Raw genomic sequence first — 26,945 nt, 5'->3', positions numbered from 1 at the left:
TTTTGCGGGTACTATCTAATGAAGCTGCCAGTTGAGGACTTGTGAGGAGTTTGTTAAAGAGTGTCTGCTAAAGAGTGTCTGCTAAATGACTGTTGAAGTGTAGTGTAGCTGCAGCCTATATAGTGCACTACTTTTGAGTAGAGCCCATAGCTCTTCATTCCCCAGGGCCAATAGGACTCTCTATTCAACGTAGTGCACCATAGGGAATAGGGTTTCATTCAGGACACATAGAATTGTACCTTATACCTCTACCTTGTTCCTAACTGTAGAAGGCTGAAAGCATCCCAAATACCAAACTACATACAGAGACAACAGTCAATCAATACCCAGTTAGAGTTATCTACTGTACTCTAACCTTAAAACATTATATGGAAAAAGCTTGACAATCCTATCGATCAATGATTAAGGGAAGTTACACAGACGTTTTGAATCAATGGCCACTGTACGTGATAGCTACAGTAGCTGTCTCTAAGCAAGTGTGTGATTGGTGTATGTATTAGTAAGAACAGATGTCTATCTCAGCAGGAGAGACTGTTATGTCCCAAATGGCACGCTATTCCCTATTTAGTGCACTACTTTTGACCAGAGCCCTATAGGCCCTGGTCAAAACTACTGCACTATATAAAGAGTAGGGTGCTATTTAGGACACCACCTATAGATTAGCACATAGACTTGTCAAGTAATCTGTTTTGGCCAAAGAACACACAGCTATCAGCAAGAGAGCTCTGTCTCACTCAGGTTGGCAAAGGATAAGACACTTTTCAAAATATGTTTTGAAATGATCTGGAAAAAAGTTTCTGAGAAAAAAGTTATGTTTTAACAACTTCATATTCATCCAGTCCAGTTTGGATGACATCTAAGTCAAGTGTTTTGGACCAAAATGGAACTAATTATCTTTGAAAGACAGGGTCCTGAAAAATGGCCGTTTCTTTTTTTGCTGAATTTATATCTTAGACACTTTAACGGTTTCCCAGACCAAGTCAGCAGTTAGGTTAAACAAAATGTACAATTACGTTTGTTTGTTGACACTCAATTTGCTGTTGAATTAGGGCGAGGGAGAGGGTAGCGGGAGAAGACAGCTGTTTCTGCTCGGTATTGGTTCGCACTATATCATCATCATCATCATGAGATCTGGAAAAAAAAGACGCTTGGCTGCCGAGGCTTCTAACTTGTAGCCTGGTTGACGTGACTTACAATGCAGGGAGAGCTGTAACCACTCTGGTCTGGAAAGGAGGCGGTTTGTTATTGCACTATTTGCTCAGACATTGTGCAACGGGTTTGATCGGTTCTCTTAAATATATATTTTTCTCCTCTGGGGTTGAAAATCCAACCATTGTATTGGAAGGGGGCGGCGCTCAGGGGCTGTGTGTGGTGTGGTTGTTTGAGTGAGTGAGAAAGACACAGAGAAGAGCCAAACAGTAAAAGCACAGCCCCCTTAAATATACACACACATTGTGCCAACAACATCAAAGAGCCATTCCAGACTCCTAGGTATTAAGTGTTATTCAAACTAGCTGATTTGGGTTAGCAGGTTCAATAACACTGAGGAGAGAGGTGTCATGGGAGATATTAGGCACTGTATCTGTGTTGCAGCCTTGATGCAGGCCTATCATCTCCTAATGTCACGGAAAGTGGAGAGAGTACTTGACATCTCAAGAGGCTCAGCTTGAAAGAGCAGAAGAAAGTGAAGGTTCAGGGAGAGAGGGGAAAGATAGAGAGGAATGCTTTTCCGGTTGTCCGGTAAGATGGGAGACTTGCTCAGACACATGCAATCACAAAGAAATACATGCAACCACACAAGAGGAAGTTGATACTAACCAGGTTTCTATCCAACCATTCCATGAGGATGAATTACCTGACGCATGAAAAAAGTCACAACCAAGTTATTATGGAAACATGAAAACCGGTACAATTTCCGATGTAGAGCTTTGCAGCTCCTTCAGGGTTATCTTTGGTCTCTTTGATGCCTCTCTGATTAATGCCCTCTTTGCCAGGTCCGTAATTATCTCATAATGTAGGTAGCCTAGCCGCACTGTATCTGCGAGCTGTTGGCTAGAGTGCTTGTGCCAAAACCAGAGTGGGCGACAGGTGTTTTATACAACAGCCTTCTGTGTTCTCTTTCGACTCTCTCCGCATTTGGCATTCATCTCTCTGCTTCCACCGGGCATTCCACTGATGTCAAAACTAGGTCAACTTCTTCCGTGACAACAATACTGTTGATCACCTTTTCTTCCCCATCGCTGTCATCAGAAGAGGAGGATGGAGATAGTAGATGTCAGGAGAGGAGGATGGAGATAGAAGATGTCAGGGGAGGAGGATGGAGATAGAAGATGTCAGGAGGGGAGGATGGAGATAGTGGATGTCAGGAGGGGAGGATGGAGATAGAGGATGTCAGGAGAGGAGGATGGAGATAGAAGATGTCAGGAGGGGAGGATGGAGATGGAGGATGTCAAGAGAGGAGGATCGAGATAGAAGATGTCAGGAGGGGAGGATGGAGATAGAGGATGTCAGGAGGAGAGGATGGAGATAGTGGATGTCAGGAGGAGAGGATGGAGATAGTGGATGTCAGGGGAGGAGGATGGAGATAGAGGATGTCAGGGGAGGAGGATGGAGATAGTGGATGTCAGGAGGGTAGGATGGAGATAGTGGCTGTCAGGGGAGGAGGATGGAGATAGCTTCTTTGGGATAGGGGGCAGTATTTTCACGGCCGGATAAAAAACGTACCCGATTTAATCTGGTTACTACTCCTGCCCAGAAACTAGAATATGCATATAATTCGTGGATTTGGATAGAAAACACTCTAAGGTTTCTAAAACTGTTTGAATGGTGTCTGTGAGTATAACAGAACTCATATGGCAGGCCAAAACTTGAGAAGATTCCATACAGGAAGTGCCCTGTCTGACAATTTGTTGTCCTTCTGTTGCATCTCTATCGAAAATACAGCATCTGTGCTGTAACGTGACATTTTCTAAGGCTTCCATTGGCTCTCTAAAGCCGCCAGAAAGTGGAATGGGGTGTCTGCTGTCTCTGGGCAAAGAACAGCAGCAGAATTTGCAAGTGGTCAGCCTGGGGACAGTGAGACTGAGATGCGCATTCACGAGACTACTACATTTTTTTCTTTCAGCCTTTGAATGAATACAACGTTGCCCAGTTGGAATATTATCGCTATTTTACGAGAAAAATAGCATAAACATTTATTTTAAACAGCATTTGACATGCTTCTAAGTACGGTAATGGAATATTTGGAATTTTTTTGTCACGAAATGCGCTCGCGCGTCACCCTTCGGATAGTGACCTGAACGCACGAACAAAACGGAGCTATTTGAATATAACTATGGATTATTTGGAACCAAAACAACATTTGTTGTTGAAGTAGAAGTCCTGGGAGTGCATTCTGACGAAGAACAGCAAAGGTAATCCAATTTTTCTAATAGTAATTCTGAGTTTAGTGAGCCCCAAACTTGGTGGGTGTCAAAATAGCTAGCCGTGATGGCCGAGCTATGTACTCAGAATATTGCAAATGTGCTTTCGCCGAAAAGCTATTTTAAAATCTGACACCGCGATTGCATAAAGGAGTTCTGTATCTATAATTCTTAAAATAATTGTTATGTATTTTGTCAACGTTTATCATGAGTAATTCAGTAAATTCACCGGAAGTTTTCGGTGGGTATGCTAGTTCTGAACATCACATGCTAATGTAAAAAGCTGGTGTTTGATATAAATATGAACTTGATTGAACAAAACATGCATGTATTGTATAACATAATGTCCTAGGAGTGTCATCAAAGATCATCAAAGGTTAGTGCTGCATTTAGCTGTGGTTTGGGTTTATGTGACATATATGCTTGCTTGGAAAATGGCTGTGTGATTATTTGTGTCTATGTATTCTCCTAACATAATGTAATGTTTTGCTTTCGCTGTAAAGCCTTTTTGAAATCGGACAATGTGGTTAGATTAACGAGAGTCTTATCTTTAAAATGGTGTAAAATAGTTGATTGTTTGAGAAAATTGAATTGTGGTATTTTAGTTGGTTTTGTATTTCGCGCCGTGCGATGCCATTGGCTAGGGGTTCCGCAGGCGGAACGGGGTTCCGCTAGCGGAACGTCTGTCCTCAACAGGATAGTGGATGTCAGGAGGGGAGGATGGAGATAGTGGATGTCAGGGGAGCGGAGGATGGAAATAGAAGATGGCAGGAGAGGAGGATGAGATAGAAGATGTCAGGGGAGGGGAGGATGGATATAGAGGATGTCAGGAGAGGAGGATGGAGATGGAGGATGTCAGGGGAGGAGGATGGAGATGGTGGATGTCAGGAGGGGAGGATGGAGATGGAGGATGTCAGGGGAGGAGGATGGAGATGGAGGATGTCAGGAGGGGAGGATGGAGATGGAGGATGTCAGGGGAGGAGGATGGAGATGGAGGATGTCAGGAGGGGAGGATGGAGATGGAGGATGTCAGGAGAGGAGGATGGAGATAGAAGATGTCAGGAGGGGAGGATGGAGATAGTGGATGTCAGGAGGAGAGGATGGAGATAGTGGATGTCAGGAGGAGAGGATGGAGATAGTGGATGTCAGGAGGAGAGGATGGAGATAGTGGATGTCAGGAGGAGAGGATGGAGATAGTGGATGTCAGGAGGGGAGGATGGAGATAGAAGATGTCAGGAGGGGAGGATGGAGATAGAAGATGTCAGGGGAGGAGGATGGAGATAGTGGATGTCAGGAGGGGAGGATGGAGATAGTGGATGTCAGGGGAGCGGAGGATGGAGAGGGAGGATGTCAGGAGGGGAGGATGGAGATGGAGGATGTCAGGAGAGGAGGATCGAGATAGAAGATGTCAGGAGGGGAGGATGGAGATAGAGGATGTCAGGAGGAGAGGATGGAGATAGTGGATGTCAGGAGGGGAGGATGGAGATAGAAGATGTCAGGAGGGGAGGATGGAGATAGAAGATGTCAGGGGAGGAGGATGGAGATAGTGGATGTCAGGAGGGGAGGATGGAGATAGAAGATGTCAGGGGAGGAGGATGGAGATAGAAGATGTCAGGGGAGGAGGATGGAGATAGAAGATGTCAGGAGGGGAGGATGGAGATAGTGGATGTCAGGGGAGCGGAGGATGGAGAGGGAGGATGTCAGGAGGGGAGGATGGAGATGGAGGATGTCAGGAGAGGAGGATGGAGATAGAAGATGTCAGGAGGGGAGGATGGAGATAGTGGATGTCAGGGGAGCGGAGGATGGAGAGGGAGGATGTCAGGAGGGGAGGATGGAGATGGAGGATGTCAGGAGAGGAGGATGGAGATAGAAGATGTCAGGAGGGGAGGATGGAGATAGAGGATGTCAGGAGGAGAGGATGGAGATAGAAGATGTCAGGAGGGGAGGATGGAGATAGAAGATGTCAGGGGAGGAGGATGGAGATAGTGGATGTCAGGAGGGGAGGATGGAGATAGTGGATGTCAGGGGAGCGGAGGATGGAGAGGGAGGATGTCAGGAGGGGAGGATGGAGATAGAGGATGTCAGGAGGAGAGGATGGAGATAGTGGATGTCAGGAGGGGAGGATGGAGATAGTGGATGTCAGAGAGAGAGAGAGAGAGGCTCTCAGTTACATTACAGTATATAGGACTGGTATCTCTAACCCAGAATAAGACTGTTCATCAATGGACTTAATCTGGGTCCAGAAAATTGGCCCAAAATATAATAACATTAATAATATATCATATGAAAATAAATAGTATGAATAATATAAACATATTATATATACTTATTTGATAGAGTAAAAACATCTACACATACTGCGATAAAATACATTTTAATAAATTATATATTTGCTTTTTCATTGTTGCTATGAATCTCATGGTCTGCCCTTTCAAGGCAGCATGTTGAGATGATGCACTTTAAAGGAGTATTCCCATTTCTCAAAGGCAGTAAAATAGCTGTCTTCTCTGCTGAATATACAGTATAAAAACACTGTAGCTAAGCTAACTTAGTCTGAAAAAAGGTATGTGAAATATTGCTATTTTGTTTGCATTTCAGTCTCTAGGCTATATATCTCTGTTAATCCTCTGAAATTTGCAAAAACAGGAAATCATATAAAAAATATGTTTTTAAAGTTAAAATGTTATACCTGTGAGCATCTATACCATACATAATATGACAAAAACATCCAATGGCCAGTGTGAGTCCCTGCCATAATGAGTAGTTCCAACTACAACCATCAGTGCATTGGTTTTACATTTTCAACCAATAAGATTGAAGCTCCTTTTCCAAGAACATGAAAATCAGCAGGCTTTGAGGTCCAGATTAGAATGTGCCTGGGGTAGCTGGTGGTGACTGTCTCAGTTGGAGGGGATCAGGAGGGTGAAACCGTCGCGGTTCTTACGGAAGTCTGCGTGGGCCTGGCCGGCCTTGGTCTCCAGGGTTACCCTCTTGGGCTTGCCTCGCATGTGCAGCTGGACGGCCGAGCAGCAAACCTTCACTGGTAGCGGGGCGTTCCTCACTCTGAAACACACACATGCACAAACACACACACACTGACTGTTAACTCACTGATCATTATCTACAAAACAAGATAAAATATATAGTATCATCAGAAAGTATTCAGACCACATTACATTTTCCACATTTTGTTACTTTACAGTCTTATTCTAAAATTGATTAAATTGTTTTTTTCCCCTCATCAATCTACACACAATACCCCATAGTGGGGTTTTTAGAAATGTTAGCACATTTGAAATATCACATCTACATAAGTATTCAGACCCTTTACTCAGTACTTTGTTGAAGCCCCTTTGGTAGCGATTACAGCCTAGAGTCTTCTTGGGTATGACGCTACAAGCTTGGCACACCTGTATTTGGTGAGTTTCTCCCATTCTTCTCTGCAGATCCTCTCAAGATCAGTCAGGTTGGATGTGGAGCATCGCTGCAAAGCCATTTTCAGGTCTCTCCGGAGATGTTCGATCGGGTTCAAGTCTGAGCTCTGGCTTGGCCACTCAAGGACATTCAGAGACTTGTCCCAAAGCCACACCTGCGTTGTCTTGGCTGTGTGCTTTGGGTTGTTGTCCTGTTGGAAGGTGAACCTTCACCCCAGTGTATGGTCCTGAGTTCTCTGGAGCAGGTTTTGATGGATCACGGATCTCTCTTCATCACGGATCTCACCACCGTGCTTCACCGTAGGGATGGTGCCAGGTTTCCTCCAGACGTGACGCTTGGCATTCAGGCCAAAGAGTTCAATCTTGGTTTCATCAGACCAGAGAATCTTGTTTCTTATGGTCTGAGAGTCCATTAGGTGGCTTTTGGCAAACTCCAAGGGGGCTGTCATGTGCCTTTTACTGAGTGGCTTCCGTCTGGCAACTCTACCATAAAGGCCTGATTGGTGGAGTGCTGCAGAGATGGTTGTCCTTCTGGAAAGTTCTCCCATCTCCACTGAGGAACTCTGGAGCTCTGACAGAGTGACCATCGAGTTCTTGGTCACCTTCCTGACCAAAGTTATATTACACCTCTCATCAGCTCCATATGACATGTTTTAATTGGTATTCCAACATGTCAGTAAAGGACAGTTAACACAGCACCAATAGTGTGTCCATTAGTTATACTTAAGCAATAAAGCACGAGGGGGTGTGGTATATGGCCAATATACCACGGCTAAGGGCTGTTCTATCGCATGACGCAACGCAGAGTGCCTGGATACAGCCCTTAGCAGTGGTATATTGGCTATATACCACAAACCCCTGAGGTGCCTTATTGCTATTATAAACTTGTGACCAACGTAATTAGAGCAGTAAAAATAAATGTTTTGTCATGGTATACAGTTTGATATACAACAGCTGTCAGCCAATCAGCATTCAGGGCTCGAACCACCCAGTTTATAAAAGGTAATAGTCCTTATCTAACTGAAAACTCTACACTGCCTCTCAGAGGGGTTTGACTGACTGCCATCCTCTCATCTATCTAGTATCCTGTGTGCAGGTGCTGTGGTGTCACACACCCTATCCTTGAGCTGACAGCTGCCATGGGGAGGGGGAGAGAGGGGGAGAGAGGGGGACGAGAGGGGAGAGAGAGGGACGAGAGGGAGATGAAGGGCTTTGGCCGCTGCACAGTCAGCTGAAGATGATCTGTTCCGAAGGCCATACTACAGTCTCTGTTTCCATGCCAAATGGCACCCCATTTCCTACATAGTGCACCTTATGGCCCTGGTCAAATGTATTGCACTATATAGGGAATAGGGTGCCATTTGGGACACAGCCTCTGTCTGACCAGGGGGATCCTCCAGCCTGGCTGGACTTCTGCACCACACTGACTCTCTAGTTAACACATAGGACCAGCACATGACCAAATACACAGAGAGCCTTATCTATCTGTCTATGCTATGGGATTGGATGGGTGCACAGTGCATTGTTAAACTGCTCTATATCTCGGCTGGTTAAGGAGCTTTGTGTGTTATTCTTCTGGGAGCACAGGCTTTTTTTGTGGGGGGGAAATGGTTTGAAAGGGCAGAACTTGCATTTGTCTCAGTTTGAATTGATGATGCAGGAAAGTAACTATCTGTGTGTCTGCGTGTGCCTGTGTGTGTGTGTGTGTGTGTGTGTGTGTGTGTGTGTGTGTGTGTGTGTGTGTGTGTGTGTGTGTGTGTGTGTGTGTGTGTGTGTGTGTGTGTGTGTGTGTGTGTGTGTGTGTGTGTATATGTGCGTGTGTATTGTTATTGTATCTGAACCTGTATACAGTGCTTGTGTACTGTGCTAAAGCTTAATTCAAGGTTTCCTTCCAGTTCCAGCACCCTTGTTTCACAAAGCTGCACGGCGTCCATCAATAAGCCACTCTAACAGGTGTGACCCCAGTCCCATAGTCCCCAGTGCCCAAAGTCACGTAAACCCCAAACCCCCTCTTCCTCTTCCCTTCCTCCCCCTTCCACCCGTTTCCACCAGCTGTCCCACTCCCAGAGACACACCCGCCCGACCCTGCGACCCAGAAACCCACTGACTTCCTAGCTTCCCTGGGTTTTGATGATTCGCGTGCAATACTGATTTCAGCACAGATTGATTGACCAACTGTCCAGAGGAATGGCCCAGTGTAAATCTACACCAGGGTAAGGCTCTTTGAACTTCACACTAAGCCATGGGCTATGACAGAGATATTTGACCACTATGGCTGGGCTAGAATGAGATGAGGGTATAGGCTGCCATGTCAGACGCAGCCCAAGCCAGGTCTACCTATCTATTTCTATGGCTGGGCTGTGGTACTGCAGTGTAGTAGAGGGGGGAATCTACACTACATGACCAAAAGTATGTGGACACCTGCTTGTCGAACATCTCATTCCAAAATCATGGGAATTAATTTGGAGTTGGTCCCCCCTTTGCTGCTATAACAGCCTCCACTCTTCTGGGAGGGCTTTCCACTAGATGTTGGAACATTGCTGTGGGGACTTGCTTCCATTCAGCCATAAGGTAATTAGTGAGGTCAGACACTGATGTTGGGCGAATAGACCTGGCTCGCAGTCGGCGTTCCAATTCATCACAAAGGTGTTCGATGGGGTTGAGGTCTGAGCTCTGTGCAGGCCAGTCAAGTTCTTCCACACCGATCTCGCAAAAACATTTCTGTATGGACCTTGCTTTGTGTACGGGGACATTGTCATGCTGAAACAAGAAAGGTCCTGCCCCAAACTGTTGCCACAAAGTTGGAAACACAGAATCATCTAGTATGTCATTGTATGCTGTAGTGTTAAGATTTTCCTTCACTGGATCTAAGGGGCCTAGCTGGACCATGAAAAACAGCCCCAGACCATTATACCTCCTCCACCAAACTTTACAGTTGGCACTATGCATTGGGGCAGGTAGCATTCTCCTTGCATCCGCCAAACCCAGATTTGTCCGTCGGACTGCCAAATGGTGATTCATCACACGTTTCCACTGCTCCAGAGTCCCATGGCGGTGAGCTTTACAACACTCCAGCCGACGCTTGGCATTGTGCATGGTGATCTTAGGCTTGTGTGTGGCTCCCGAAGAACAGTTCTTGAGGCAGTTTGAAAGGCAGTTTGAAACTCTGTAGGGAGTGTTGCGGCTGAGGAGAAGCAATTTATACGCGCTACGCGCTTGGTCCCGTTCTGTGAGCTTGTGTGGTCTACCACTTCGCGGCTGAGCCATTGTTGCTCCTAGACGTTTCAACTTCACAATAACAGCACTTACAGTTGACTGGGGCAGCTCTAACCGGGCCGAAATTTTACAAACTAAATTGTTGGAAAGGTGGCATCCTATGTTGGTGCCACGTTGAAAGTCACTGAGCTCTTCAGTAAGGCCATTCTACTGCCAATGTTTGTCTATGAAGATTGCATGGCTATGTGATTGATTTTATACACCTGTCACTAACGGGTGTGGCTGAAATAGCCGAATCCACTAGTTTGAAAGGCTGTCCACATACTTTTGTATATATAGTGTATGTGTGAAGCCTAAAGGGCTGTGGTGTGATTGATTGAGATGGTCCAGATTTCTCAATGAGACAGACCTGGATTGCGTCTGAAATAGCATACTATTATCTTTATAGTGCACTACTTTTGATCAGGGACCCTATTTCCTATGTAGTGCACTATCCGCATAGAGCCCTGGTCAAAAGTAGTGCACTACGGCCTCCCGAGTGATGCATTGGTCTAAGGCACTGCATCGCAATGCTTGAGGTGTCACTACAGACCTGGGTTTGATCCTCTCCTGTGTCTGTACAGGGGTTGCAGTGATGGGATAAGACTGTAACTACAAATTGGATATCATGAAATAGGGGAGAAAAATTATTTAAAAAAAAACAACATATACCCTTTGCACTACATAGGGAAAATGGTGCCATTTCAGGCACAGGCCTGGTGTTTACAAGCTGGTTTGTCTCACTGCTCTGGTTCATAAACAGGGAGATGTGCCAATGAGGCCTCCTGATGCTGCAGCCGAATTATTCATTCTCCTGGAAACGACCGCTGACAGAACTGGGGCGCAGCAGCAACTCCTGGTCTGTGTCCCAAATGGCACTCTATTCCCTATTTAGTGCACTACTTTTGACAAGAACCCATATGGCTCTGATCACTATGTAGGGAATAGGGTGCCATTTGGGACGCAACCCTGCAGGTGCCTGAGGACCGCCTCCACCCACCCACCTCCTTCCTTCTCCGCCTTTTCCTTCCTCCTATTCCTCCTTCCCCACCTCCCTCTCCTCATCCTCCCTCTTTCCCCTGTCATCTCCTCTATAGTGTTGGAGTGTAATAATCCGATGTGAATATATGCCTCCTGTGTCTCCATTACGGAGAATTATGAGACCATTTTGTGCTGGGCTGTGGCTGGGTGTATGTGCTGTAAGACATTGCCTCTGCTGTGCCTCCTGCCACACTCAGTTACTGTGTTAGTGATGCTGTTGCTAGACTGTCTGTCTGTCTGTCTGTCTGTCTGTCTGTCTGTCTGTCTGTCTGTCTGTCTGTCTGTCTGTCTGTCTGTCTGTCTGTCTGTCTGTCTGTCTGTCTGTCTGTCTGTCTGTCTGTCTGTCTGTCTGTCTGTCTGTCTGTCTGTCTGTCTGTCTGTCTGTCTGTCTGTCTGTCTGTGGCATCAGAGGTACCAGCACTAGATCCCATTGTGTAGAAATCAAATCATTAACACTGAGGCCTGTACAGCGTCCCTGCCAGGAAATATGTGTCACTGCAAATAAAACATGTTTATGATGGGGGAGTGTGTGTGTGTTTGGTGTTTGTCTGTCTGTCTGTCTGTCTGTCTGTCTGTCTGTCTGTCTGTCTGTCTGTCTGTCTGTCTGTCTGTCTGTCTGTCTGTCTGTCTGTCTGTCTGTCTGTCTGTCTGTCTGTCTGTCTGTCTGTCTGTCTGTCTGTCTGTCTGTCTGTCTGTCTGTCTGTCTGTCTGTCTGTCTGTGTGTGTGTGTGTGTGTGTGTGTGTGTGTGTGTATACACAAGCTGTCCAAACTAGGACATTATTATCAGTGTAGCCCCAAAACCAAGCCTTTCTTCAACATTTTCTAAGATATTACATAATCTCACTGACAGCCAAGAGACATCTATGGAAATCATAAAGTATTTCATGCCAAAGTATTTATATAACTAACCAGTGCAACTTTAATGAGCAAGTAGGCTGAGTAGGTAACTTAATATCATTTAACAAAGTAGCACACGAGTATGACGGATCATAAAAAGCTATCTGCAGGGTCAACACTGTAGATTGGTCCCAGATCTGTTTGTGCAGTCTTGCCAAAGACAAGACAGCACAACGAGATCTAGGACCAAGCTAACAACGCTATGCTTTGAGAATAAAGTTCCCATTCCTTTGGTTCACATATTCTCATACACCTTTTCCTGGTTTTCCAATGAAAGCAACACTGCCATCCACACTGACTCTCTGACTCACCATCTAGTAATCAATGGGTCCCAAACAGTTAGCTGCCTGTTCCGGGGAGGCTCAGTGCACATTCATAAAGCATCTGAGAGTAGGAGTGCTGATCTAGGATTGCGTCCCCCCTGTCCATGTAATCTTATTCATTATGATATAAAAGGCAAAGCTGATCCTAGATTAGCACTCAAACTCTGAGACACTTTATACAGCAGCTGTGATGACTGCTGCTCCGAATAATACCACTGACCACAGAACAGCCTGATGATGATCACACTACCGGAGCCTGAAGACACAGCTTACTGCCAAGGGACACAATGGCTGTCTGGGGCTCACTGAGTCACTACAGCTGCTCTGGCACCCTATTCCCTATATATTGCATTGCTTTTGACCAGGGCCCATAGGGCTCAGGTCAAAAGTAGTGCACTACATAGGGAATAGTGGGCCATTTGGGACACAGCACACTGCATGCATCCACGCTGCACCCTCAACTGTCTCTGTAATCACTGCTAGCCTGTACTTTCTCTGTAACAGCATAAAGCCTACTTAGCACATAGCATCATCTCACTCATAGCACCTCAATAGCACTTGGTTTACCACTGCATCGGTTTGTGAAGATAACCATGGCATGTAGGCTGTTTATAGCAGTGTGTGCATGGGGTGTTAAACGTATGCCCTAGATGAAGAAGTATGTTGCATTGTGGTTGAATGGTTGGAATAAGATTATTTTTTACTTATCCCAAAGAAAGGTATGCTTTTCCTTAACCTTCTTTTATCTCACTAAACTAACATTCTCCCCTCATCCCTCTCTCCCTCCCTTCACTCTCTCTTCTCTTATCCCTGCCTCCTTCTGTCCATTCACTCACTCTGCCCTCGTCCCTCTCTCCCTCCATCCATCCAGGCAGGTATAATTGGCCCTCAGGAGGGGATCAGATAGGACATATGTTGGTCAACAGAGTGAAAGAGAGAAAGAGTGAAAGAAAGAGAGGAAACTAACTGTGGAGTGGTCAGGCCCTCTACCTAGCCAGCTACAGTATCCCACCAGGAGAGACATTGATGGAGAGAGTGATAGAAGAGGAAATAAAGGAGTAATTTTAAGGATGATAAAGAGGACATGGATGGACAGTTTCTGGAGAGGAATAGACGTCTCTCCCCTGAGCATTCGAAAGACGAATGATGGTAGTTTACCGGACTACTAAAGACTCAGACTTCTCCTCAGTTCATCATGTATTTATGATGTACAGTACCAGTCAAAAGTTTGGACACACGTACTCATTCTAGGGTTTTTCTTTATTTTTACTTTTTTCTACATTGTAGAATAATAGTGAAGACATCAAAACTATGAAATAACACATATGGAATCATGTAGTAACAAAAAAAGTGTTAAACAAATCAAAATATATTGTATATTCTTCAAAGTAGCCACCCTTTGCCTTGATGACAGCTTTGCACACTCTTGGCATTCTCTCAACCAGCTTCACCTGGAGTGCTTTTCCAACAGTCTTGAAGGAAGAATTTGAAATATAAAATATATTTTGATTTGTTTAACACTTTTTTTGTTATTACATGATTCCATATGTGTTATTTAATAGTTTTGATGTCTTCACTATTATTCTACAATGTAGAAAATAATTTAAAAAAATAGAAAAACCCTTGAATGAGTTAGGTGTGTCCAAACTTTTGATTAGTACTGTATATTTATCTCATGGAACTGGAACTACAGGTAACTGTCAAAATAAACACTTGAGAAAATGAGGGATACAAAGTATATTGAAAGCAGGTGCTTCCATACAGGTGTGGTTCCTGAGTTAATTAAGAAATTAACATCCCATAATGCATAGGTTCATGTATAAAAATGGCCATTTGCCCATCTGCTACAAGACCATGGTGCTTGCCTACGGAGCTGTGAGGGGAACGGCACCTCCGTACCTTCAGGCTCTGATCAGGCCCTACACCCAAACAAGGGCACTGCGTTCATCCACCTCTGGCCTGCTGGCCCCCCTACCTCTGTGGAAGCACAGTTCCCGCTCAGCCCAGTCAAAACTGTTCGCTGCTCTGGCACCCCAATGGTGGAACAAGCTCCCTCACGACGCCAGGACAGCGGAGTCAATCACCACCTTCCATAGACACCTGAAACCCCACCTCTTTAAGGAATACCTGGGATAGGATATTGTAATCCTTCTACCCCCCCCCCAAAAAAAAGATATAGATGTGCTATTGTAAAGTGGTTGTTCCACTGGATATCATAAGGTGAATGCACCAATTTGTAAGTCGCTCTGGATAAGAGCGTCTGCTAAATGACTTAAATGTAAAAAAAATGTAAATCTATGCCTAAGCACATTGAATATGTTCTGGCGGCTCGTGGTGGCCCAACTCCCTATTAAGACACTTTATGTTGGTGTTTTCTTTTAATTTGGCAGTTACCTGTACTATACAGGAGGTTGGTGGCACCTTCATTTGGAGGATGGGCTCGTGGTAATGGTTGGAGTGGAATGGTATCAAACACATGGTTTCCATGGTTTCCATATGCTCCGTTCAAGACATTATTATGAGCCGTCCTCCCCTCACCAGCCTCCACTGCTGTACAATATATTTGCTCTTCAGAGATTCACTTCCACTGGTGAGAAACATGCTCACTGTGTAGACTAGAACATATTTAACACCCACAGAGGTACAGCATCTAATTCACACTACTCTACCACAGTGGTAAAACAACTTATTCACACTACTCTACCACAGTGGTAAAACAACTTATTCACACTACTCTACCACAGTGATAAAACAACTTATTCATACTACTCTACCACAGTGGTAAAACAACTTATTCACACTACTCTACCACAGTGGTAAAACAACTTATTCACACTACTCTACCACAGTGGTAAAACAACTTATTCATACTACTCTACCACAGTGGTAAAATAACTTATTCACACTACTCTACCACAGTGGTAAAACAACTTATTCACACTACTCTACCACAGTGGTAAAACAACGTATTCACACTGTGGTACCTCAGTCACAGTCTGCGTCCTAATTGGTACCTTATTCCCTATATAGTGCTAACTTACCTATATATAGTGCCCAATTTATTCCCTATATAGTGGCCAATAATTAGTGCACTACACTATGAAAGTAATAGGGTACCACTTGGGATGCAGTCACAGTCTCAGCAGAGAGCTCTGACACAATCTCAACTCCTGTTGAGTAAATCCCCATTCAATCCCCACAGCCCCAAAGCCCTAAATGAGCACTTCCTCCTCAGCTGCCTGGCAACAATCCCTGGGCAACAGCAGCATCTGCGTCCTGTACAGAGGGGGTGGGGATGGGAGGAAGAGGAGGCTATTTGGGTCTATGGGTGCTAGGCTGGGCAGAGGATGGGCCAGGGGGCTTGTTGAAATATGGATGGCCATTCGCCAGACTACTTAACAACCAACAGCACACTGATTGAGCATTGTCATCATCATCATCAACATCACCATCATCATCACCACAATAGGTCCATCTCAAACAGCTGCCACCTTAACCTATTCCCATATACTCTAATATGTACTAATATGTACTAACATCTACTAATATGTATGGATGTACAGCAAAAACACCACATGTTGTGCGAACATGCACTCAAATCAAGTGGTCTGGGTAGGGGATGGGCAGGGGAGCTTGTTTTGACATTAAGGACTAGACTGCCTTGATTTAGCATTGTCGTCATCGTGATCAACATCACCACCAACACAGGACCATCTCAGCCAGCTGCCTCCTGCATCTTAAGGCTCACCTGGGAGTATTCTGTGAGAAAAACAATGACTCACGGACTGCATCCCAAATGGCACGCAAAAGTAGCGCACTGTTTAGGGAATAGGATGCCATTTGGTACACAACCACATAGGATACAGCACAAACATGAACATGGACTCAAATGAATAGAGCGAATATGACCCTTAATCTACACTCATATAGTATATTATGTATACACGCTTAGAAAGAAAGGTGCTATCTACAACCTAAAATGTTTTTTTTGGCTGTCCCCATAGGAGAACCCATTAAATAACCCTTTTTGGTTCCAGGTAGAACCCCATTGTGTTCCATGAAGAACCCTTTCCCCAGAGGGTTCTACATGGAACCTAAAATAATTCTCCCTGGAACCAAAAAGTGTTATCCTGTGGGGACAGCAGAAGAACCCTTTTGGAACCCTTTTTTCAAAGTGTATGTTTATACCTAAGTGCTGCTACCAGGTATATTGGAGGATGTATTCTGAGGAGAAAAACAACGACTGACGTAGGCAAAAACAGCAAAAACACCACATGTCGTGTGAGCATGGATTCGAATGATTTGAGCAAATATGATTCTTAACCGAAGTTTATATAATCTAATATGTACTAATATACACTGAGCAAAAATATGAACGCAACATGTAAAGTGTTGGTCCCATTTTTCATGAGCTGACAAAAACAAATCCCAGAAATGTTCCATACGCACAAAAATATTATTTCTCTCAAATTGCGTGCACAAATTTGTTTACAACCCTGTTAGTAAACGTTTAGATTTTTATTCAGTATACTGTATGAATGGCAGAAACACCACGTTTAGTGATCAAGGACTCAAATGAATTGAAGGAATACGACCCTTAGCCTCCGTTCATCTATTGTAATATGTATATGTTTATACCTATTAGGTTTGCTGCAACCAGGTACATTGGAGGATGTATTCTAAGGAAAAAAACAACTCACTCATGAAGAGCAGAAACACCATGTTGTGCAATCATGGATTGAAATTAATTGAAGGAATATGACCTTTAACCTATGTTCATAATAATATAACATAGGCCACTTAGCAGAAGCTTTTATCCAAAGCAACTCACAGTCATGTGTGCATTCATTTTCCAATTGGGTGGCCCCGGTGGAATTGAACCAACGACCATTAGCATTGCAAGCGCCATTCTCAACCGACTGAAACCACACTGTTTAATGCATATTGACACCACTTAGGTTTTCTGCTACATGGTATGTTGAACTAGAAACGTGCGTCACACCACAGTGAGTAATAGCATTAGCTTCAATCATTTTCTTGGAAACGATTAATGGACTCCTGGACTCCATAGGACACACACACACACACACGCACACACACACACACATCTCGGAGTTAGGAGCAAAAGCATCCTACCTCACTACCTAAGTCAATCAAAGAGAGAAGGAACATAGAGAGTGTCTCACCACCACCAGATTGATTATCTACAGGAGGCGGGGATTGAATGATTATCTGTAGTAGGGGGGCAGTTAAACAACGTAACACCCCAGGAGGGAATTTATGCAAAAGACTTTTCATATTGGGACATTGGTTCCTGCTGATTGTAGCCTACTGTGCACTACTGTACTAATATTGTTTAGAGGTGAGAAGCTATTCTGTAGCTGCTCTGATTATAGTTATCAGTGTCTCTGTCTGCTGCTGGGTCAGAGACACAACAGGAAACAAACAATTAACACTATCAGAACACAAACATTAATGTACGATTTTGCTTTTGATGACAACCTCCGCTGCCCTGCCTCTTTATCAGAAGGGTCATGCAGTACACACAAATCAAATCAAATTGTATTGGTCACGCTGGTTGCGCTGAATACAACAGGTGTAGACCTTATAGTGAAATGCTTAATTACAAGCCCCTAACCAACAATGCAGATTAAAAAAAATACAGATAAGAATAAGAGATAAAAGTAACAAGTAATTAAAGAGCAGCAGTGAAATAACAATAGCGAGACTATATACAGGGATTTACCGATACAGAGTCAATGTGCGGGGGCACCGGTTATTTGAGGTAGTATGTACACGTAGGTAGAGTTATTAAAGTGACTATGCATAGATGACAACAGAGAGTAGCAGTGGTGTAAAGAGGGGGTGGGGGGTTTGTCTGGGTAGCCATTTGACTAGATGTTCAGGAGTCTTATGGCTTGGGGGTTGAAGCTGTTTAGAAGCCTCTTGGACCTAGACTTGGCGCTCCGGTACCACTTGCCATGCGGTAGCAGAGAGAACAGTCTATGACTAGGGTGGCTGGAGTCTTTGACAATTTTTAGGGCCTTCCTCTGGGCCTGGTATAGAGGTCCTGGATGGCAGGAAGCTTGGCCCCAGTGACGTACTGGGACGTTCGCACAACCCTCTGTAGTGCCTTGCGGTCGGAGGCCGAGTGGTTGCCATACCAGGCAGTGATGCAACCAGTCAGGATGCTCTCGATGGTGCAGCTGTAGAACCTTTTGAGGATCTGAGGACCCTGAGCGCCCGTCATGAAGTCCAGGACCCAGTTGCAGAGGGAGGTGTTTAGTCCCAGGGTCCTTAGCTTATTGATGAGCTTTGAGGGCACTATGGTGTTGAAAGCTGAGCTGTAGTCAATGAATAGCATTCTCACGTAGGTGTTCCTTTTGTCCAGGTGGGAAAGGGCAGTGTAGAGTGCAATGGAGATTGCATCATCTGTGGTTCTGTTGGGGCGGTATGCAAACTGGAGTGGGTCTAGGGTTTCTGGGATAATGGTGTTGATGTGAGCCACGGCCAGCATTTCAAAGCACTTCACGGCTACAGACGTAAGTGCTACGGGTCGGAAATAATTTAGGCTGGTTACCTTAGTGTTCTTGGGCACAGGGACTATGGTGGTCTGCTTAAAACATGTCAGTATTACAGACTCGGACAGGGAGAGGTTGAAAATGTCAGTGAAGACACTTGCCAGTTGGTCAGCGCATGCTTGCAGTACACGTTCTGGCAATTCGTCTGGCCCTGCGGCCATGTGAATGGTGACCTGTTTAAAGTCTTACTCACATCGGCTGCGGAGAGCGTGATTCAACAGTCTTCCGGGACAGCTAGTGCTCTCATGCATGTTTCAGTGTTATTTGCCTCGAAGCGAGCATAGAAGTAGTTTCGTTCTTCTGGTAGGCTCGTGTCACTGGGCAGCTCTCGGCTGTTCTTCCCTTTGTAGTCTGTAGTGGTTTGCAAGCCCTGCCACACCCAAAGAGCGTCAGAGCCGGCGTAGTACGATTCAATTCGGTTTGGGTATGTGGGGACTGTGGGGACGACGTCATCGATGCACTTATTGATGAAGCCAATGACTGATGTGGTGTACTCCTCAATGCCATCGGAGGAATCCCGGAATATATTCCAGTCTGTGCATGCAAAACAGTTCCGTAGCTTAGCATCTGCTTCCTCTTACCACTTTTTTATTGATCTAGTCACTGGTGCTTCCTGCTTTAATTTTTACTTGTAAGCAGGAATCAGGATGATAGAATTAGGGTCAGCTTTGCCAAATGAGGGTAAGGGAGAGCTTTGTATACGTTTTCTTGTTTGCTTATGGCGGAATACAGCTCATTCAATGCTGTCTTAGTGCCAGCCTCTGACTGTGGTGGTATGTAAACAGCTACAAAGAATACAGATGAAAACTCTCTCGGTAGGTAGTGTGGTCTACAGCTTATCATGGGATAGTCTACCTCAGGCGAGCAATAGCGCGAGACTTCCTTAGCTATCGTGTACCAGTTGTTGTTTACAAAAATACATAGACCGCCGCCGCTTGTCTTACCAGAAGCCGCTGTTCTATCCTGCCGGTACATCGTATAACCAGTCAGCTGTGTGTTGATGTTGTTGTCGTTCAGCCATGACTCCGTGAAGCATAAGATGTTACAGTTTTTAATGTCCCGTTGGTAGTTTAATCTTCCGCGTAACTCATCGATTTTATTATCCAAAGATTGTATGTTTGCTAGCAGAATGGAGGGAAGTGGGGGTTTAATCGACCGCCTCCGAATTCTCAGAAGGCAGCCTGATCTTCGGCCCCTCTTTCCCTTCACGCAGATCACGGGGATCGGGGCCTGTTCCCATGGAAGCAGTGTATCCTTCGCGTCGGGCTCGTCAGAGTCATGAAAGGAGAGAGAGGATTCTGCTAGTCCGTGGTGAGTAACAGCAGTCCTGATGTCTACAAGTTATTTTTGGTCATAAGAGATGGTAGCGGCAGCATTATGTACAAAATAAGTAACAGCGCAAATAACCAAACAAAAAACACAATCGGCTAGGGGCACGTAAAACGTCTGCTAGCTTCTCCGGCGCCATCTTACAACCCCCTCCATCTTAAGATATAACTAAGTCCATAATTCAAATGAATCTATCATAATAGTTAGAAAACTAACTGACTATCAATCTGTCAAAATTGTGTTTCATCATGGTATTTCAGTTGATGATTCCAAAACAAGGCATCCACAAAGAGGTACTTTGATGCTGCACTGCTCTCAGTTTCATGGGTTAATAGCTGACTCTGTAAATGTAGTAGATTGTGCCGCTGTCGCAAACGGCTCCCTATTCCCTACAAAGTGCCTATGGGTCCAGGTCAAAAGTAGTGCACTATATAGGAAATAGGGTGCCATTTGTAAAGCAGACCGTGAGATAGAGGCCTCTGTTGTCAAACAGAAAGCCTACCAGGAATGAACAAGGCCATGGTAGCTTTCTGGTAGCTGCTACTGCAGCGCAGTCAGACTGTCTTTGTAAAATGTAGCTATTTGATGGGTTTGATGTGAACATGTGAAAACATTGTCATGCAAGAGATGGCAGAGCTCTCTCTCTCTCTCTCTCTCTCTCTCTCTCTGTTTCCCTTCTCTCTGCATAAGCATGCCTGCATTTATTTTTTTTAACTATTATTTTTAGTTCTTCAAACTATTACACCAAGGTTAAATCAGTTCCATTGACCAACCTCTCTCTAATGACTACAACTTTGGAATCTCAAATGTATATAAGCCTACGAGTCTTCTCCATTCAGAATAGGCACAAAGCAAATAGTTCTTGACTCCCTTTTAGATTTTAGAAATGACTCCTAAATAGGACAAACAGTCAACCATGGCTGGGACAGAGAGAGAAAGAGCGGGAGCGTAAGAGAGAGAGAGAGGTGAGAGAGTGGGAGAGAGCGAAAGAGAGGGGGAGGGTGAGAGTGAGAGAGAAAGGTGAGAAAGAGAGAGAAAGAGAAAGGGAGACAAAGAGAGAGGTAGAGGAAGAGGGAGACAGCGAGAGAGAGTGGGAGAGAGATAGGTAGAGAGAAAGAGGGGGGAAGAGAAAGAGATGGAGGTAGAGAGGGAGAGAGAGGGAGAGAGAGGAAGTGAGAGAGAGAGAGAGAGAGAGAGAGAGAGAGAGAGAGAGAGAGAGAGAGAGAGAGAAAGAAAGAAAGAGAAAGAGGAAGAGAGGAAGAGAGAGAGAGAGAGAGAGAGAGAGAGAGAGCGAGAAGGGAAGAGATAAAAGGGGAAGAGGAAGAGAATGAGAGAAAGAGAGAGGTAGGGCCGTGGCTCGCCTCGCTTAACGCTGAAACGAGCGTATCGAGGACAGGCACTGAGGGAGAAGGGTAGAGCAGGAGGAAGAGGAGGAGGAAGAGCAGGCTATTTCAGGATAGGATGACGCCTTTCACAACCTAAAAAGCGAGTCAAGTTTAGAAAAGAGCGGAGACCATTTAGGTCCGTGATCTCTGCTACTGACATCACACTGACCTTGACCAGGGTCACATAAGGTAAAAATGAGGGAGGGAGAAGAGGGGGTGAGGGAAGAAGGGAAGAGGGGGAGGAAGAGAGTGGGGGGGTGGTTAGAAGGGGAGAGTGGAGGGGGGAAGAGGGGGACAGGGTAGGAAGAGAAAAGGGGGATGTAAAGGAATATCCCCTCCCCAATCTTTCAGATAAGGGGCTGACCAAACCCTAAATCTCCAGCCCTCTGCCCCTGCCCTGTCACACACACCCAGCTGTCTCAGCAGATGGCCCATAAGGGGTCTAACCCCCCAATACACACACACACCTACTCCATGAGGCTCCAAATACTCATCAGTACGTAATAGGCATCAGTGTTTGGCTCGGGGCAGAGGGAAACAGACTGGTACCACAATCGCTCCATTGACTCACTCTCTCACTCTCCCTCCCAGACCAAACCAGACTACATGTGAGAACAGGCCTGACTGGGGCATGACTACTGTGGTCTTGGGACTGACTTCCTGGCAAAAAAAAGAGTGATGAAAAAGAGAGAGGAAAAAGAACGTGTGTGTATTGTCATCTGCCATTCTCCTCCTCCCCCTCGTTCATGCTTACACACACTCACCCCCTCACACACACTTCTGTGGTCGGCAACCCCACAATCCCACTATCCCCCGCCCCCCCCGACTCTAAGTCTCCAAGTCTCTCTTTTGATGAGAGCCTGTGGGGGTCACGACCCCCAGATGGCGGCACAAAGGTACATGGGGGCCATGCAGGCAGACAGGCCGGCACAGTGATTAGCCTTTCTCAATGGCCGTCACTAACTATCTGACGCCAGCCGCTCCGATCAGCAGCCAAAGACACACAGCTGCTGTAGGAACCCCTCTGACACAGACTGACTGACTGACTGACTGACTCCCCCAACACAAACACAGACCAAAACACACACACACACACCAGACCCAGACCTAAAGTCCAGGAGTCTAGGATGCTGCTCTGTCATTAAAACACACACGCTGTCCAACATGCAAACACGCAGACACACACACACGCTCCAAAAAATACCCCAAAACACAGCCTGGTACGGTTGCCACCCGGCTGCCTGTGGTCCTATAAGCCTCTCCCTAGGGGGTCTAGTCTATCTATCTGTCCTGTGAGAAAATGCCTGGACACAAGACATACCACTACATTAATGAGATGGCAGTCTGCTGCACAGACAAGACTGGTCCTGTATTCCACACAGACCTGTGCCACATCTAGAGTATATTTGATGTAATATCCTCTATTCCGCACAGAGATGTGCCATATCAACAGTATATGTGATGTAATATCCTGTATCCCCCATTGACCTGTGCCACATCTACAGTATATGTGATGTAATATCCTGTATCCCACACAGACCTGTGCCATATCTACAGTATATGTGACGTAATAGACATAATACGATTGACATGAGTGAGAAAGCATGTCCTACGGCACATGAGGAATTTGTTATTCCTCATTATATTTGGAAACATTGAATGTCGATTCAGAGGTTTGAACTGAAAAGTTTGTAGTACAATTAAAATAAGTGGGAGTATGGTCTTTGGTGTTTTTAAGTAAATCAGTATGACTGGATTTGGGGATTAAGATTTAGGAAACCAATCATTTTAGGATGGGTGCTGTTAGCTAGGAGGACACTAGGCTTAGTGGTGAGACACATAACAGACAGGCTGACTCTGGCCTGCACTGCAAAAAATAAACATCTTACCTAGATTTGTTTTCTTTTATTGAGATAATAAAGTAAAAATAACTTGGTTTGAGTTGATTTTCCTACCCAAAAAAATTGCATTTACTTGTTTTGAGTTACACAGAAAATGCATCAAGATATGGTCTTGTATCAAGCCTTTTTTAGGTTAAAATAAGCGGACACACTGCTGGTCGGTGCTGGAGAGGTACCCCAGGAAGTCGAGGCAGCAGGCAGGGCACTGGTGGATCATCCCAGGTGAGTATGCACCCAACCTACCCAGAGCTTCCTGTTGCGCACATGTATATATCTATAGAATTTCCTGAGTTTTCTCCGCATTCTCAGCATAAGGCGCTAGTAGATTCAGGCACAGCTGGGAACTTTATTGATCGTTTGTTTGCTCGTAATTTAGGGATCCCTATTGTTCCTGTTGATGTGCCCTTCCCTGTACATTCTTTAGATAGTCGTCCTTTAGGATCGGGTCTGATTAGGGAGGTCACGGCTCCACTATGCATGAGAACGCAGGAGGGTCATGAGGAGGGAATTAGTCTCTTCCTGATAGATTATCCTGTGTTTCCTGTAGTGTTGGGGTTTCCCTGGTTGGCTTATCATGACCCCACTATTTCGTGGCAACAGAAGGCTCTCAACGGATGGTGACGTCAGTGTTCAGGGAGGTGTATAGGTGTTTCCATGGGTGCAACTACGGTGGAGAGTCCAAACCAGGTCTCCACCATGCACATCCCCTGTGAATATGCTGATTTGGCTCTCGCCTTCTGTAAAAAGAAGGCGACTCAATTACCACCCCATCGACGGGGGGATTGTGCGACAATCTCTTGGTAGACGCAACACTTCCCAGGAGTCACGTGTATCCTCTGTCACAGGAGGAGACGGCGGCTATGGAAACATATGTCACCGAATCTCTGGGACAGGGATACATTCGGCCTTCCACTTCACCTGCCTCCTCAAGTTTCTTTTTTGTGAAGAAGAAGGATGGAGGTTTGCGCCCGTGCATTGACTATAGAGGTTTAAATCAGATCACTGTGAAGTATAGTTACCTTCTGCCTCTCATAGCCAGTGTGACCTAGTCATTGCATGGGGCGCGCTTCTTCAACAAATTGGATCTCAGGAGTGCTTACAACCTGGTGCGTACCCGGGAGGGGGATGAATGGAAGACGGCATTTAGTACCACCTCTGGGCACTATGAGTACCTCGTCATGCCGTACGGGTTGATGAATGCTCCATCCGTCTTCCAATCCTTTGTAGACAAGATTTTCAGGGACCTGCACGGGCAGGGTGTAGTGGTGTATATAGATGACATTCTAATATACTCCACTACACGCGCCGAGCATGTGGCTCTGGTGCACAAGGTGCTTGGTAGACTGTTGGAGCATGACCTGTATGTGAAGGCTGAGAAATGTTTGTTCTTCCAACAGTCCGTCTCCTTCTTAGGGTATCGTCTGTCAGAGTCAGGGGTGGAGATGGCGAATGACCGCATTTCAGCCGTGCGTAATTGGCCGACTCCAACCACGGTAAAGGAGGTGCAGCGGTTCTTAGGGTTTGCCGACTACTACCGGAGGTTTATCCGGGGCTTTGGGCAGGTAGCGGCTACCAGTACCTCACTGCTAAAGGGGGGACCAGTGTGACTGCAGTGGTCAGCTGGGGCGGAGAGGGCTTTTAATCAACTGAAGGCTATGTTTACTTCGGTTCCAGTGTTGGCTCATCCTGATCCCTCCTTACAGTTCATAGTAGAGGTGGATGCGTCCGAGGCTGGGATAGGAGCTGTGCTGTCTCAGCGCTCGGGTACGCCACCTAAACTCCGCCCCTGTGCGTTCTTTTCGAAGAAGCTCAGCCCGGCATAGCGAAAGTATGATGTGGGGGACTGCGAGCTGTTGGCTGTCGTTGGGGCTCTGAAAACGTTGAGGCATTGGCTTGAGGGGGCTAAACACCCTTTTCTCATTTGGACTGACCACCGCAATCTGGAGTACATCCGGGCGGTGAGGAGAATGAATCCTCGCCAGGCAAGGTGGGCCATGTTTTTCACCCGAATTGTATGCGAACAAGCCTAGGCTATTGTGTATATAGCTAACTGTGGTCAATCAATAAATGCAAACAGGTATTTTGATTGGTTAGCTAGCTAATGTTACCTAGCTAACGTTAGCGTGCTTGGACAAAGTACAGCAGCTAGCCTCTGACTGTAACTAGCTAAAACCAGTCAGCTGAAAGCTAACCTAGCTAGCTAACGAACAGGCAAGTAGTTAAAGGTAGCTAGCCAATGAACGTGGTTTTCTTTATTATCTAGCAAAGGTAAAGTTATACCAGTCGGATGAGAGCTGACATTCCCTGTGGCTCAGTTGGTAGAGCATGGTGTTTGCAACGCCAGGGTTGTGGGTTCGATTCCCACAGGAGGCCAGCTCAGTAAAATTTGGTTTGGCTTGGTTCAACTCGGCTCCACTCTGTAGTCTAAACCCAATCCCAGTCTCAACCCAACACCCCCTGACAGCGGCCACTGACCGTGTGAAGTGGTCAATGAGCGTTCCCAGCAGCTCCCCGATGCGGTCCTGGTTGGGGCACAGCTCTCCTCTCTGGATGTAGAGAAGGACATCATCCTGGGAGGAGGTGTGTAGCGCCACCATCTGGTCAACACCTGCAGTGATGCTCAGGCCTGTCATCTGGGGGATAGACAGACACAGAGGGGTTAGATACACACAGACACAAACACAGACACATACGCATGCACGCAGGCTCACACACAGACTCACATGCACACACACACACAGGCTCACACACTAAAACAAAACACAGGTTACTCTCTCTATCCATTATGCATTTGTTGTGGTCTCTCTGTGTGTGTGTGTGTGTGTGTGTGTGTGTGTGTGTGTGTGTGTGTGTGTGTGTGTGCGCTAGGGGAGATTGGATTATTCCCTTCATGGTTCCCCATGGGGCTCTGGTCAAATGTAGTGCACTTTATAGGGAATAGGGTGCCATTTTGGACGCAGACATAGTCATAGTAGAGAACAGTGTTGAGGTATTACTATTTTGTTGGGCATCATGCTAAATGGAGCAGACATACTACCTGTCACAACATACATGCATCACACAGAGCAGTAGAAAGAGATTCTCTGTTGAATCCTGTCTTCCACTTCCTCTTACAAAGGAAAAGTCTAAACGGGATCCTTGGGACGGCCCAACTCTGATGACACCCCATTGAAGTTGACATTTCAAATGGTTAAGTAAGGGTTAAAGATAGGGTTAGGCTTAGGTAAGGGTTATGGTTAAGGTTAGGGTTAGGGTAGGGACGTCCCAAGGATACCAGATAGCACTAACCCTTTTACAATGCGTGAGCTCTAGTACGTTACCATGTGGAACTACACTGTAATGTCGTGAGTCAGACAGTTAGTTGTGAGCTAGTCGC

At 45.7% G+C, this 26,945-nt stretch overlaps 1 protein-coding gene across 1 annotated transcript in view; it reads right to left on the bottom strand.

Annotated features, from left to right (window-relative positions):
• Positions 1-5,780: 5,780 nt before the first annotated feature.
• Positions 5,781-26,945, bottom strand: part of LOC106570358 (unconventional myosin-Ig) — a 63,094-nt gene continuing 41,929 nt past the window's right edge. The window contains exons 21-22 of the mRNA XM_014142576.2: positions 26,045-26,202; positions 5,781-6,485 (exon numbers count right to left, since the gene is read on the bottom strand). Coding sequence (XP_013998051.1) covers positions 6,323-6,485; positions 26,045-26,202 — 321 coding nt within the window. The 3' untranslated portion in view covers positions 5,781-6,322. The remainder of the gene's footprint in view (positions 6,486-26,044; positions 26,203-26,945) is intronic.

The sequence above is a fragment of the Salmo salar genome, chromosome ssa14, assembly GCF_905237065.1.
Source record: "Salmo salar chromosome ssa14, Ssal_v3.1, whole genome shotgun sequence".
Classification (NCBI taxonomy): domain Eukaryota; kingdom Metazoa; phylum Chordata; class Actinopteri; order Salmoniformes; family Salmonidae; genus Salmo; species Salmo salar.
The sequence above is the reverse complement of the archived record's forward strand: the minus strand, read 5'-3'. Positions and strand labels throughout refer to the sequence as shown.